This window comes from Prenolepis imparis, unplaced genomic scaffold, assembly GCF_030444845.1.
Source record: "Prenolepis imparis isolate NDT839.2.m4 unplaced genomic scaffold, iyPreImpa1.0 SCAF_12, whole genome shotgun sequence".
Classification (NCBI taxonomy): Eukaryota; Metazoa; Arthropoda; class Insecta; order Hymenoptera; family Formicidae; genus Prenolepis; species Prenolepis imparis.
Genome location: NW_028141170.1, coordinates 11,870,176 through 11,885,482, shown reverse-complemented (window position 1 = coordinate 11,885,482; position 15,307 = coordinate 11,870,176). Strand labels below are relative to the sequence as shown.

The window sequence follows — 15,307 nt, the reverse complement described above, 5'->3', positions numbered from 1 at the left end:
AAAATATATAACACACAGTTTTAATACATGCTCTTGACAGATTTGGCTATCTGGGAATCTTGTAACTAATTGTATGAGTGATGAAAATAATAATAATAATAATAATATAAGTTTTTTCTCTAGACTTAGAGAGTATAAGGAAAATATTTTAACATTTCTAACTATGGATATCTATAACATTATATATAAATGTGAATTATTATTTAGGAAAAATGAAACAAAATTACTTTCAAATAAGTTACCGGTCATACAGTTCGTGCAAATGTTTTTAAAAGATTGTCCTACAAGTTTTATTCCATCGTGTCACAATATTATTTATAAACTTATTAAAACATTTGTTATAGCACGCATTCACTTTTCCTTAAAAAAGGAAACTAATAACGATATAAAAAATACTAAGAATAGTAGAAGCGTTGCTATGAAAGCACATGTAAGTAATAAGCATAAATAAAAATACTGATTTATGTAATTTACGGTTTTCTTTTTTATTCTCAAAATACATTCATGCAAATATTTAATTTGAACGAGCCGCGTGTTGGCGTCAAAATGGCGGATGATTGCGGTACTTTGTTTATCTAGTGACTTTAACCGAGCCCATTTGGTAGACAGAAATTTACCCAGGGTTGACCGTCTTTACTAGTACCATGAAGAATAGAGATAAGGAGGCCGAACTATGGCCGGTATTCATAGTCCGTTCTTATTTCAAGACCGTCTTAAGTAATGTCTTAAGATGCAAATACGGTTCTGTGATTGGTTAATCACATCTTAAGATTGTACTTAAGACAGTCTTAAATATAAGAACCGACTATGAATACCGGCCTATGTGTTTGGGATGTGCGACCAAAACCGAGGCCCGATAGTAGTACCTATAGGTACCTATAGATGGCATTGCAATCACAAGATGCTCGTTAGTTTGAGAGAGAGGAGAGATTGCAGGATGTAGAGCAAGAAGGATAGAGAATGACTAACACAAAAGTCCACCGTGTACGTGTGAGTCCCGTGAGGCAAAAGCGCAACCTTGCGGAGCATTAATAAACTACAATTAGGCTCGACATTTGGTCGCACATTTCGATAATTCCTCAATGCTAGTTCGGCCTCCTTATCTCTATTCTTCATGACTAGTACAGAGAGAAGCCTGAGAGAGGCCATGCCGGCGATTTTCGTGGGACGCTTTTATTAGGCCGTACAGCAGCGCCGTGCATCCACTTTTAGGAATTGGAACTATGTATCCACATCCACTTTTCGATACCATCGATTATTTGGTTCATGTCCGTGCTAAATACATCCACTTTCATTTCTAGAAGTAAAATCTAAAATCATTTTTTACGCATGTGTGTCCACACATCTTATATCTATAAATTATAGATAAGAAATACATTTCGCGTATATAAATAAATTTAAAAAAAGATATATATATATTTTATATGCGATATTTTACATTTTAACATATACATATATGTATACACTACGTACGCGCACGGATGAATATATATTATATATATGTGCGCATATATACAATTAAAATAGTAAAAGTAAAATTATATAATTATATAATTAAAATTAAAATTATATAATTAAAATAGTAAAAGTAAAATTATAATTTTATAATATATTTATTTACTGAATTTTTGCAATTAAAAGACATCAAACACGACTTAAATCGGATAATTTTTGATTATTCATATATATTTATTAATTAAAAATTATCTGATTCATGCGTCATCGTGTGTTTGATGTCGTTCTAATAACTGTAAAAATTTCATTAATCTATTATACATTTACTTTCAAAAAGGTAAAATAAAAAATAAAGGTTTAAGTCCTTATATATTTCATAAGACATTTAAATTCGTAATTATATATTTGTTATATATATATATATGTATATATATATATATATATATATAGATTAATTATATTAAAGGTCTCCGGATGTCGAAGCGAGGACGAGAACGAGATCGTGTCGTCAGTTTCGCAGTCTTTTACGCGAGGCTTTCTTCATTTATAGTATTTCACGAATACATATGTATATGTATATGTCATCTTACTATAGAAAATAACATTTTTATAATTCGCATTTTGTCTGCTGAAAATAATTTTAATGGATTAAAAATTAAATCATCCGATTTATGTCGTGTTTGGTGTCATTTTAATCGCTAAAATTTCATTAATCCATTAAAATTATTTCCAAATCGATAAAATATAAATTAAAAGTTTTAATTTTTATGTATAAAATGTTTATATTCGCGTGAATTATTGTAGATAAGGGAAGATTCCCGATGTCGTCGAAGCGAGAGCGAGAACGAATAAAGAGCGAACGAGATGACGTATCATCAAAGAGTTCCGAAGTCTCCTCGCGAGGTTTCCTTTATCTAATCTTTCATATATCATATGTCATGTTACTATAGAAAATAAAATTTTGATAATTCGCAATATATCGAATTGAAAATAATTTTAACGGATTAATGAGACTTTTGCGATTAAAATGACACCAAACACGACATAAATCGGATGATTTTTAATTAAAAGTAATTAAAATTTTGATTACATTTTTAATTAAAAATCATCCGATTTATGTCGTGTTTGGTGTCATTTTAATCGCAAAAGTCTCATTAATCCGTTAAAATTATTTTCAATTCGATATATTGCGAATTATCAAAATTTTATTTTCTATAGTAACATGACATATGATATATGAAAGATTAGATAAAGGAAGCCTCGCGAGGAGACTTCGGAACTCTTTGATGATACGTCATCTCGCTCGCTCTTTATTCGTTCTCGCTCTCGCTTCGACGACATCGGGAAACTTTCCTTATCTACGATAATTCACGCGAATATAAACATTTTATACATAAAAATTAAAACTTTTAATTTGTATTTTATCGATTTGGAAATAATTTTAATGGATTAATGAAATTTCAGCGATTAAAATGACACCAAACACGACATAAATCGGATGATTTAATCTTTAATCCATTAAAATTATTTTCAGTAGACAAAATGCGAATTATAAAAATGTTATTTTCTACAGTAAGATGACATATACATATACATATATATTCGTGAAATACTATAATATAAATGAAGAAAGCCTCGCGTAAAAGACTGCGAAACTGACGACATGATCTCGTTTTGCTCTCTCATCGTTCTCGTCCTCTCGCTTCGACATCCGGAGATCTTTAATATAATTAATCTATATATGTATATATATATATATATATATATATATATATATAATTAAAGTATATGTTAAAATGTAAAAGATATGTTAAAATAATGTAAAATATCGCATAAAAAATATATATATATATATATTTTTTTTTTTAAATTTATTTATATACACGAAATGTATTTCTTATCTATAATTTATAGATATAAGATGTGTGGACACACATGCGTAAAAAATGATTTTAGATTTTACTTCTAGAAATGAAAGTGGATGTATTTAGCACGGACATGAACCAAATAATCGATGGTATCGAAAAGTGGATGTGGATACGTAGTTCCAATTCCTAAAAGTGGATGCACGGCGCTGCTGTACGGCCTAATAAAAGCGTCCCACGAAAATCGCCGGCATGACCTCTCTCAGGCTTCTCTCTGCTAGTACCTAGTCGGTGCTAGTACCTAAGCAAGAGGGCAAAGGGCACATTGTAGAATTGGCGAATTGGCTTTTAGCGTTTACTTTGTATGCATATTTTTAAAGATTACTTTTGTGTAAATGATTAAAAAAATATGTTGAGATTAATTTATATATTCATCCTTTTGACACTACTTTTCGTCAATGGCTTATGCGAAGAACAATTCTGTTCGGCGGATAGTGCTAACTTCTGTAAAAAAAACGAGATTGATCACCAGAAATATACAAAAGGTATTGTGTATTATAACTTTTACAATGTACTAACAATTTATTAACAAACTTAAATAAAAATTAATTACTAATAATTACTAATAATTCTGAAATATTTAAAATATATGATATAATATAATAATAAATAATGTATATAATAAAATAATCGAATATATGTATTGTTCTTTTTTATATTGTTAGCAATAAATGAGGGATGTCAGAAATACCTAACGATGATTCAAGATGCAGAACAAAACTATAAAGAGTGCAACAACACAAAGAACTTGTGTTTTAGAGATATCATCAGACAGGATTTAAGTCCTTTTAAAAAGAAGGGTATAAGCGAAGAAATGATAGTTGCTGCAAAAACTAGGTTTTTACAGAATATTGATTTATATTGATGAGATAGTATCAATCTTTTCTGCCTTTTATTTGTACTAAATTCTATTGTAATCACAGGGGTACGTTCTATCAAATAATTGGAGGGAAATTATACACAGAGAAGGATTGTATGTTTCCAGCCAGATGCGCTGGAATAGAACATTTTTTATTAAAAGTAATTGGTAATTTATCAGATATGGATTTAATAATAAATACTAGAGATTATCCTCAATCCAGTGAATATTTTGGTAATGCAATGCCTATTTTTTCATTTAGTAAGGTAAGAGATTCTTTTATCTGTTATCTATTCTGAAGCTTTTGTTACAAGCAGATATATTTATACAATTAAGTTACATTTATATAATGTAATGAAAGTTGAGCAGCTTGCAAAATGTATTTATAGACATCGCAATATTATGATATTATGTATCCAGCATGGGCATTTTGGGAAGGTGGTCCAGCTATCTCGTTGTATCCTAGTGGTCTTGGTAGATGGGATCAGCATCGTAAACTCTTAAATAAGGCAAGTTCAGAAACTCTATGGGAAAAGAAAGAAAATAAAGGATTCTTTCGTGGCTCTAGAACAAGTTCAGAACGTGATAACTTAATTTTATTAAGTCGTAATAAACCTCATTTGGTGGATGCTCAATATACTAAAAATCAGGCGTGGAAGTCTAACGAGGTATAATAATATATTTGATATAATATATAATTATATATTATGTATTATATATTTATGCATATAAATTATTAGCACAATATTATATCCTTATATAAATGTTGTTTTAGGATACTTTACATGCAGCACCAGCATCAGAGGTGCCTTTGGAGTCTCATTGTAGATATAAATACTTGTTTAATTTTCGTGGTGTGGCGGCTTCGTTTAGACACAAACATCTATTTTTATGCCAATCGTTAGTTTTTCATGTGGGCGACGAATGGACTGAGTTTTATTATTATGCCATGAAACCATGGATTCATTATATACCTGTTTCTAAAAACGCAAATCAAAAAGAGTTAGAGTAAGATTTTAAACTATCTAATTATATGTGTTTATAGCACAGACATCCATATATAAACTAGACTGCTAACTCCTTTATGTACATATGATTCGATTTCTTATGTACTAAGTAATTATGTATTGACACATATATAGGCTGGATTCCGTATGTGTGTGTCTATAGTACATGTTACGTATACTATATGTACATGCGCAGAATGAGATATTTTGGTATATACTTTCTGCGGTCATTTTACATAAGTGAAATTGAGGGAGTTAGCAGTCTAGTTTATATATAGATGTCTGTGGTTTATAGTCTATCTTTATTAAATTGTCATGACTAATTGATTTTGTTTTGTTATGCTTTCAGAGATTTGATTGAATTTGCAAGGAATAATGATGATTTAATGAAGAAAATTGCATATCGCGGTAGAGATTTTATATGGAATAATTTGCGAATGTCGGACATTACATATTTTTGGAAACAACTTCTTAAAAGTTATGGTAAACTTCTAACATATAAGCCAGTATTTAAAAAAAATCTTGTACAAATAGAAAAGAAACAATAAATATACTTGTGATATTTTTGTATAATCGATAATTTTTTTCTAAATAATATAAAGTCAGCCTACATATTACAAACATAGAATATAAATTTTGTAATGCTGAATACAATATCTAATTAAAAATAATGATTAAAATAATAATGATTTAAAATAAACATATTTATTAATACTATTATATATGACAATGAAAAATATAATACAATAGAGATTTTATTTAGGGCACGACACAATGGTGTGGCAAGTTTCAATATGAATCATTAACACCCTGAAGTCAGTAATAATATAAAGAAAGACCTTGTATATACATACATACAATTAAATTCATGTAAATATCATGTAGTTGATGCCAAAGCTGCACATGTTAGCAAATAATGTTAGCAAAAATTTGGTTAAACGAGTATATTCATTTATTTACAAATTACTTATTTTTTTCCTCTCTTACAGAGATTCTTTTATTTAACAAACAAGAAATACAAGGTTTTTCTTACCTTTTTAATCTGATAATATATTTAAAAGCTAAGAGTAATTCTTACAATTAAGTACTGGTCAAAATACTTACAGTATTATTATTAAAACACTTTCAAATGTAAGAAAATATGTAATACAAGTATATTAACATCTTGTTAACACTTTACAGTGAAGACAGTTTCTTTTTTCCTTAATGAAGAGAGATAACATTGTTTTGCAAACACAGTTTAAAGTGCACTTTTATTTTGTAGAATCGAGAATCTAATGCTTTATACATAAGAATTTTATATATATATATATATATATATATATATATATATATATATAATTCTCACCAATAGCACCACACATTGTCAGAGAAATCCATCTAACACAACTTTAGTTTTTTAATTACTCATAATACCAATTCTAATAAATATATACATACATATATATACTATATATTATATAATATATATTATATACTATATAACATATATGTATATTGTATATAAAATTACATATAAAAACTTAAGATAAACAAGCTATTACTGGTAGAAATTATGATGGAAGTATTATATAAAAACAGGTGTTTTCTTCAACCTACATAATGTCGCTACTAACTAACATTGGCGACATGTAAGCGATCACATGTTTGATTTAAAGCGACATTCCAAAAAAAGCTGTGTTTAGACAGACTCGATATTTACATATAATGCAATCCTTTCTTTAATGTATAAATTACAAAAATATTTCTAAGGCACATAAGATAACAATTATTCTAACGATTGTAACATAATATAGTAGTGACATGAGTACTATAGACATACGTATAAATGTGGATAGAGCACGCAAGTAATTAGACATAGGATAAATTAGATTAGATGTCGAAGAAATAATATGTATACAGAATATAATTAGGGGTATGTGTGTTGTGCAAAACTTTATACAGAAAATATATTTTCATCAGAGATGTGCATTATTTGAAATAGATGCATTTAAAATGGAAGTACAAAATGCAAAATGCCTATAATATTTTGTACGTATTTTGCATTTAAAATAGATTTTTTCAAAAACATTTAAAATACATTTCTATTTAAATGGTTTTTATTAACCATTTTGAAAAACTTGTTTGTCTGAAAGCGCACGTTCCATTTCTAAAAAGCATTGTAATCAAAATATTATTTTAAAAGAATAACTGTAAACAATGAAGTGTCTCTATAAACAATAGAGGCAAACATTTTTTTGTAATCCCAAATGTTAAATATAATTTAATTTTTAATTCAAGTTTATACTAAAAGAAATAAGAATTTAATAAGAATAAAAATAATAGTAAGAAATATAAATAATAAAAAATAAAAATTTAAATAAAAATAAAAATGTAAATATTAAAAAACATATTATTTAAAAAAAAATTATGTTAAAAATGTTCATTTTCTATTTCCTAATATAAATAAGTGTAAATCTAAAAAATATTTTGCATTTTCAAGTGAAAAGATTCCAACTATTTTGCGTTTTCTATTTTTAAATGGATTATTATTTGGACATCCATTTTGCACATCTATATATAATTTTAAGGCTCCTTATTGGTTCTTGCAGCGACCATGTTGGATTATGATGTCAGAAGCGAGAAAATACACGCTAAAAATTTTTGTGTGCCATTTTTAGATAAAAAGATATTTTAACGAAACACAACTTCTGGGGATCGATCATGTAACTTTTCTTTAGAGCGAAAACGTGAAAAATGAAAAATTTTGCTCTGATTGCGCCAATCACGCATTGATTTCAATGGTGAAATTGTTCACTTTTCACGTTTCCGCTCTAGAGAAAAGTTACATAATCGACCCCCAGATGATTTTAGCACACTTTTAAAATACTCTGAAAACTATTTTTTCCCTTGACAGTCAATCAACAACCGTAAAATAATTGAAACATTAGACTTTGTCATGCGGAATGTCTGCGCATGTGCATAAAAACCAGACGGAGACTGGGCTGTATTACAGTCATTTTACAGCTGTTGATTGATTATAAAGGGAAAAAAAGTTTTCGGAATAATTTAAAAGCGTGCAAAATCCATCTAAATAAGTTGTTGTTTCATTAAAATATCGTTTATTTATTTAAAAATATGGTACGCAAAAATTTTCAGCGTGTATTTTCTCGCTTCTGATATCATAATCCAACAGTCATCGCGGCGAGGACCAAGGAGCCTTAACATATATACATATAAATAAAATCTATAATACCCATGTAACACTTTTTAATCAACAAATATTTTCAAAAATATTGTCAGTCAAGAACTCTGATCATTGCTTTTTAATTATTAATTGTCATGTCTCTCGCAAAGTGTCATATATGTATCCCTCATATACCACTTGATCTTAAGGGGATCCTAAAGTTGGTTCTGCCGTACCGACAGAAAGTGAGGTTAGAATCGACCATAAATCTATTTATTGGCTATACAGATTGTTTTTTACCTGAAATTGGAACGCTTCGCGGTTTGTTAATATTAATACTTTAATTGTGCGAAAGGATTGATCAATCTGTATATAGTTAATCAAAATATAAAGAGTATACAACTAGTTGCAACTTCTTATATTTTGATTGACTATACAGATTGATCAATTCTTTCACACAATTAAAGTATTAATATTAACAAACCGCGAAGCGTTCCAATTTCAGATAAAAAACAATCTGTATAGCCAATAAATAGATTTATGGTCACTTCTAACCTCACTTTCTGTCGGTACGGCAGAACCAACTTTAGGATCTCCTTAATGGAACTTTTCGAATCCAAAAAAAATCGATAAACATCTTCGACATTTAAAAGTCTTTGTAAATGATGGATACACGAATAAATAGGCAGTGTAGAGAATGTCCTGTGTTACATTACTGCGTATTAAAAGATTGTTCAAAGGTATTATATATATGTATATATATATTCTCGCGCGTATACACATTATTTTGCACTGGTAATTATAATAAGGCGTGTGCAAAATTAAAATACGCGTCACAGAGCTGCGCGAATTATTTTTAATCAATGCGCATGCACAGCCATATGCGCAGTAGTTCAGCGATTCAGTTGGCTAAATCCTGTTCGTCGTAATTTTTCTAGCTATCTATACTTATCGGGAGCGCAATAAATTCTAAATCACCGTATTAATAACGATTCCGATCGCGTCGTCAGCACGGTAGATAAGTTTTCTTTTTCGAAGCAGCACTCGCGTATATATCTTCCTCGAAAACCGAGTTTCGTCGATCACGCGCTACTTTTTTTACATAACCACTACGAACTTCGCGATGATCGTCGTCACGATGCCGAGCAAAAGCTGCCGCGTTCTCTCCGATGGATTCGACGAATGTGCAGACGCTCCGGAATCCGCGTGATCCTGATGATTCGACGACGTGACGAGTTCGTCAATTCCTCCTGTCGAGAGTTCAAATTGGAATCGTAGTAGTCTCGCGCGATAACATGAACCGTGATTGAACGGTACGCCGCATGTCCGATCGCGCGCATGCGCGTAGGTTTCGCGCATGCGTGAAACAGGTGCGAATCGAATCAATGCGCGGTGCGTGCGTACTGGTGACTGGTGCCGGTCATTTTTTTCTCTCATCGTTGCCGCCGCCAGTTGCCATTTATTGTTTGGAACTTTATATATTTGACTTTCTGCATGTAAATAATCGAGATTTTTTTTTGGCACGTGTACCGGTTGTGGGTTCGTGCCGCGTTGACCGCTCACTTTTTCCCGAATTCGGTATGTACATTGTTGTCGTCTGGAAAAGGCGATTGCTCCCGGTTAATGCGGGTAGTTGATCGTCTTGGCTTGAGAGGCCAAATTTCTCCTCAAATTTTTATAAACAATCATATGTTTGATAGTGTTATTTACGAGAATGTGAATTATCCTTTTAAATTAGTAATGTGAATTATATCTTTTAAATTATTATCAATATATACGCGTGTACAACAGGACAATATATATCGGACAATAATTGAATATATTGAAATCAAATAAAAAAAGTTCGTTTTATCTATCAAATATTTTAAACTAAAACTTTTTGCTATCGAAACATTATAAAAATATGTAAAAGTATAATTATAAAATGTTTATCAGATATGTCGATTGAAATTATTGTCCAAGGAAAGTTATTATTCTGTTGGAAAACTTTTGATGCATTAAATACGTGAGTACCAATGAATTATTTTGTATATTATATATTATTTTGTATATTATATACATACATATACCAGGGTGTAACTGAAAAAACATATGGAGCACACCATCAGATTTTGTGGCCAATTTGGAAACGATTTTTCCTCAGCGAAAATGTCGAAGGAAATCATTATTTTTTGCATATTTCAAATTTTTGCCATCTTGTATCTTTGTAACTAGGTAAGCCTTAAATTAAAATTCTATTAAAGTAAATTAACCTGAAATTAACTGAAGAATGTAGTTTTGTTAATATTTTAACTCTACAAAGTTTAGTTTGTGAAAAGCTCTTCTTTTTCAATCATTTTATAACTTGAAAATTATTAATTATGGTTCCTTAACATTTTCACTGAAGAAAAATCGTCTCCAAATTGGCCAGAGAATTTGATGGTGTGTTCCGTATATGTTTGTTCAGTTACACCCTGTATATATACATATACATACATATACATACATATACATACATATACATTCGAGGCAAGAGCACTTCATTTTAACATCAAATAATGTCAAACGACGTTGCTATCTGACACACACATATATACATATATATGTATATGTATACATATACATTGTATATGTTGTACATTCACATATATACTAATAGGGTGAAGGTATTTTTCTTATATTATTTTCTTACATTATTCTTATCATATATGTAGTAAAACAAAAATTTATTTAAATTAAAACAAAAAGTAAACATAGTGTAAAAGTAACAAGAATTGTATATGTATATAAAAAAATAATTATCGAAAAGAAAAATATTTTATAGCTCTCAGAGATTTTCAAACAATCAATAATAAAATAGAAAGTAATTAAAATAAGAAGCAAATTGGCAAAGGAGAGCGTACAGAATCAATAGAAAATTTAAATTATCAAAATAAATTGTAAGTTAAAGAGATAAGGGAAAGATTGTGCAATTCAGGATCAATGCATGCTGTGTTTTCAGAGCGTTCAACTAATAACTCGACTATAATACATCAAATTTTCGAGAAAATAGCGAAAACAATATACGTATATATATGTATGAGAAAAAGTAAAATATATAACGCGTGTGCGTGTAAAAAAAAATTTGTGCGAATAAAATATGAAAAATATAATAAAAAATAAAGATAATAAAAATAAGAATTGTAGGGGTAAAGGGAAACTTTCTGTAAGCGTCAGCATATTGTTAGTTTAGGAGGGACTAGTCGAAAACCCTTATGTTTTTATGCAATATTAAGTTCCAAACAACGCAACTGCCAGTGGCAATGATTACTCATGCACCATATTTTATTTCATATTTGTGCGCAGATGTGTGCACGTGTGTACTCTTATGGGTATAGATTTTACAATAAGTTGGTGCTGAGGTGCAGTGTAACTTTGATTCATTATTCGCTACATGTGTCGATCAAGTTGTGAGTGATGATGCGAAACAAAGGAAAAGGTTCACATGCAACACAAAGATGATACTTTTATAATATAATACTACTACTTCTCTCTTGATATAAAATAAAAATCATGTATAGAAGAGACGGAGGCAGAGTACGTAAAGAGGGGAAAAAAGCATAGTACGCCACAACATAGACAAAAGTAGATGGAGTTTTGTCTATACTCCACAACCCCACATTAATGTGCTAATAAAAGCTGTCCGTGCAAACGGAAAAACGGAAAAAGAGAAAACGTGATAAAAGTCTTACTCTCTCGTATATAGTATTTACTCTTGTCTTGTCAAACTGGATATGGCGACGATGACACAAGCCAAACTTTCACATTATCATCGTTTATTTTTCGATACCGAGATTTTCAAAAATAAAACTATTCTCATCCGTCTCCTGGCTAATAAATACTCTGAGCTTTGGCAAAATTAATAATGTTACGAGATTATTACCATTATAAGCAGTGAAATATGCTTAAATGCAAAATGACAAATTTTTAATCTGTGAATAATATAATAATGATATAATTTGATGATTGGAGATTAAATGGTTAACATAGAATAATGATAAAAATAATGATTATGATGTTTTGGTGCTATATATACAATAAATATAATATTGCGTATGTAAGAATAATAAGTGATAATCTTCTTATAAAACTAATTAATATTAATTATTTGTTACTTTTCAACTTGGTTATTTATCCCTAATGAATGTTATTAATTATGTGAATAGCTGTTATCATGTATTAGAATCCTCAAAATAATATTATGAATGTTTCTACATGTAGACCATGTGCAAGCATTTTATTTATTTTTTTTATTTCAAATAATTTCGTTATTTCCGACATATCCGAAATGTGTGTATATGTGTGTATGTGTTCCCTGTTGAATTATGATACGTTTGGTAATGTTCGCGAAATTCTTTTCATATCACGCAACAATAACATTATCTATTGCGTCACATCAGATTTTAGCGATCTGTGACTCGATAAAATATGAGATATGAAAGAACTATCGTGAATCGTGATCTATCATAATGTATTGTATAATATCGGAAGACATGTTGCAAAAAATCTTTTAATTCCAATCTATCGGTTTGTTTTAATATTGTGTTATATATATTTGAATAAATTGTCAACTCACAATCAGTGAAGATTTAAAAATCTGATATTTTTTTTAGAAAAATGTTACGTGTACGTGTCTCTTTTCATGAAATAGCCCTAGTATCATAGCCAGGTGCACGAGAAAATCTTTTTAATAAAAATATTTTTAATAGAAAATTTTTTTCGCGTTTCCTGCCTGCCTCTATGTTAAGGGGATTTTTTCAGTTTTATTCATGTTCGATTTTATTTTCAACAAAATAGAACGAGCGAAGCGAATTACTAGTATCCATTAGGATTGCGAGATTCTCGTTGCATTAATCTAAAGGAAGTGCAATTCACGCAAATTCATGGAAACTTATTCATCCCGTTGTTCTTGGAACATTTTTATTGTGTATTATTTTTCAACGACAGTTAATAATTATCATATGGTAGTAATTACGCGCTTCTCAATAAAAGTGTGAAGGATAAAATTTGTAACAAAATATGAGAAAAAAAACAATATACAAGCATTTATATAATATTTTTCGAATTAAATTAGGAGAATCTCAAGGGACAATAATCTTCAGATGAATGTAGCGAATAATAGATATCTTTAAAAAATTTTTTCGAGGCTAGACAGGATTCGAAAGATTTTGTACCTGCGTCTAAGATGATGTCACCGACGCTGTCAAGACTACCGTAATCGTCGTGCATGTCAATGTCAGCCACGTCCAGATTATTGGCAAATGCGAATGGCCAGTGATCATTACCTAACGTCCCTCTAGGAGCAGCCTTGCATCCAAACCACCAATGCGCCGTTGATCTTGGGAAGGCAGGATTATCATCGTCCACCTGTCAAAAATAATTGTTTTCACTTTTATTCCATATGAATAATATGTTGAGTAATTTTAATAATAGGCGTATCATGTGGAAAATATAGGACGAAAAGAGAGAAAAAGAGAGAAAGAGGAGAGAGAAAGCGTCTATTTACTACAGCGCTATTGTTATGCTACTATATTCTATATTACGTCGAGAATAGGGGATCGACAAGTTCGATAAAGTAAAAAAAAAAAAATTATAAAATCTTTTATTTAATTTATGGTTTTATCATTAGTTTGAATGCACTCTACTTTAAAGTTTAAATGTTTGTAAAAGTTTTAATAGAAGCATTTTTCAAATAAAAATGTTCCAGATAAAATTTACATTTTTTCCCGCAGAATCCAAATATGTAACATTTTATAGGGGGTTCCATTTAAAATTATGAAATTACTTCCTGCTCCCCCTTCAAGGACAATTTTATGTTTACGTAGTTAGAAAGTCTCCTCGAATAAACTTTCTCACGAACAACTTTTTGATTCGACAAATATTTTTAGAGTTATTGGCTTGCGACATTTTACATGAGCCACCCTGTATATTGTGATAAAAAAGCAGCTGAAAAATAATACAAAAATTAAAAATCCCTGGTTTATATGTGTACTTACCTTGAACGTTTGGTCATTGAATCGATAGTAGGCGTTATCTTGGAAGAAGTACGTGTAACCTTTGTAGGTTACTACTGCGTTAATGTGATTTGGAATGCCTTTCCAGTTTTGAATAAGTTTAGGATAGTCACTTTTCACTGGTGGCTTCGACGCTGGATTAAAGCACCAAAATTTCGCACCCTTGTAGAAGTAAATCTTGCCGTTTCCGGTCCATACAGTTGCCGCATCAATGTGATCGGGAATACCGGTGAAACCGTCGCTAATCTCTTTTGGATAATCACCGTCCATAGTCGTATTAATATACCTCCAGTATTGCGTACCCTAAAATGACACAGTTGTTGGGGAATAAGTTATAGTCAACAAAATTTATGGCGGCACATACATACACATACAACATGTAAGGTATAAATGTGAATATTTATCTTAGTTTCTCGATAAATAGTTACCTTGAAGAAATAAGTCTTGCCATTCCTGTATGTAAATGCAGCGTCTATGTTTGATGGAAGCTCCTTCCAAGTGTTATTAATGCGTCTAGGATAGCCACTAGCTACACCGTAGTCTGTTAATTTCCAATAGTATTTTCCTGGAAATTCCATAGTCTTCGATATTCGTATTTGTTTTGTACGTTTGTTGATTCAAATTCACGTTCGCGATTAAAAAATTGTAACTCGTGTACGTACCCTGGAACACAATAGTTTCGCCATCTTTAGTATTGAACATTGCGTCGACTTTTGGGTCCTTGCACAATTCAGGATCTTCTTCGGTAGGCGGCGGAGAAGATCCTCGTGATCCATGCTTGGTGGTTTTCTCTCCGTATAGAGCCTGAAATATTTTTTTTGTATATTGGATAGCTAATCTTGAATCATCAATTCCGTTGTTTA

General features: G+C 30.3%; 2 protein-coding genes across 9 annotated transcripts in view; one reads left to right on the top strand and one right to left on the bottom strand.

Annotated features, from left to right (window-relative positions):
* Positions 1-411: 411 nt before the first annotated feature.
* Positions 412-5,819, top strand: LOC145944103 (O-glucosyltransferase rumi homolog). Of its 3 annotated transcripts, none has more exons than XM_083052150.1 (7): positions 412-430; positions 3,794-3,865; positions 4,046-4,217; positions 4,304-4,505; positions 4,629-4,907; positions 5,015-5,247; positions 5,596-5,819. In XM_083052150.1, the coding sequence occupies exons 3-7, from the start codon at positions 4,078-4,080 to the stop codon at positions 5,792-5,794; spliced, it is 1,053 nt and encodes a 350-aa protein (XP_082908276.1). In that variant the 5' UTR covers positions 412-430; positions 3,794-3,865; positions 4,046-4,077; the 3' UTR covers positions 5,795-5,819. The 3 variants fall into 3 exon arrangements, with proteins under 3 accessions (XP_082908276.1, XP_082908275.1, XP_082908277.1); XM_083052151.1 differs by lacking the exon at positions 412-430 and adding an exon at positions 3,577-3,682; XM_083052149.1 differs by lacking the exon at positions 412-430 and having other exon boundaries at positions 3,574-3,865.
* A 22-nt stretch (positions 5,820-5,841) lies between these two features.
* The window catches only part of LOC145944102 (stromelysin-3-like), a 28,932-nt gene continuing 19,466 nt past the window's right edge, over positions 5,842-15,307 (bottom strand). For 2 of the 6 annotated variants that reach the window (XM_083052148.1, XM_083052146.1), the window contains exons 6-10: positions 15,107-15,248; positions 14,873-15,009; positions 14,427-14,747; positions 13,605-13,797; positions 5,842-9,662 (exon numbers count right to left, since the gene is read on the bottom strand). In XM_083052148.1, the coding sequence (XP_082908274.1) occupies positions 9,511-9,662; positions 13,605-13,797; positions 14,427-14,747; positions 14,873-15,009; positions 15,107-15,248 (945 nt within the window). In that variant the 3' untranslated portion in view covers positions 5,842-9,510. Of the gene's footprint in view, positions 10,010-13,604; positions 13,798-14,426; positions 14,748-14,872; positions 15,010-15,106; positions 15,249-15,307 lie in introns of all 6 variants that reach the window. The other 4 variants (XM_083052143.1, XM_083052142.1, XM_083052144.1 and 1 more) reach the window with 4 other exon arrangements.

What these genes read in the sequence shown, in the direction of transcription:
- LOC145944103 (XM_083052149.1), top strand. Translation starts at nt 3,730, where the DNA reads ATGTTGAGATTAATTTATATATTCATCCTTTTGACACTACTTTTCGTC. An exon ending in ATAGTTGCTGCAAAAACTAG is followed by an intron (nt 4,218 to 4,303) that starts GTTTTTACAGAA and finishes TTGTAATCACAG; the next exon opens with GGGTACGTTCTATCAAATAA. An exon ending in GCAAATCAAAAAGAGTTAGA is followed by an intron (nt 5,248 to 5,595) that starts GTAAGATTTTAA and finishes TTATGCTTTCAG; the next exon opens with AGATTTGATTGAATTTGCAA.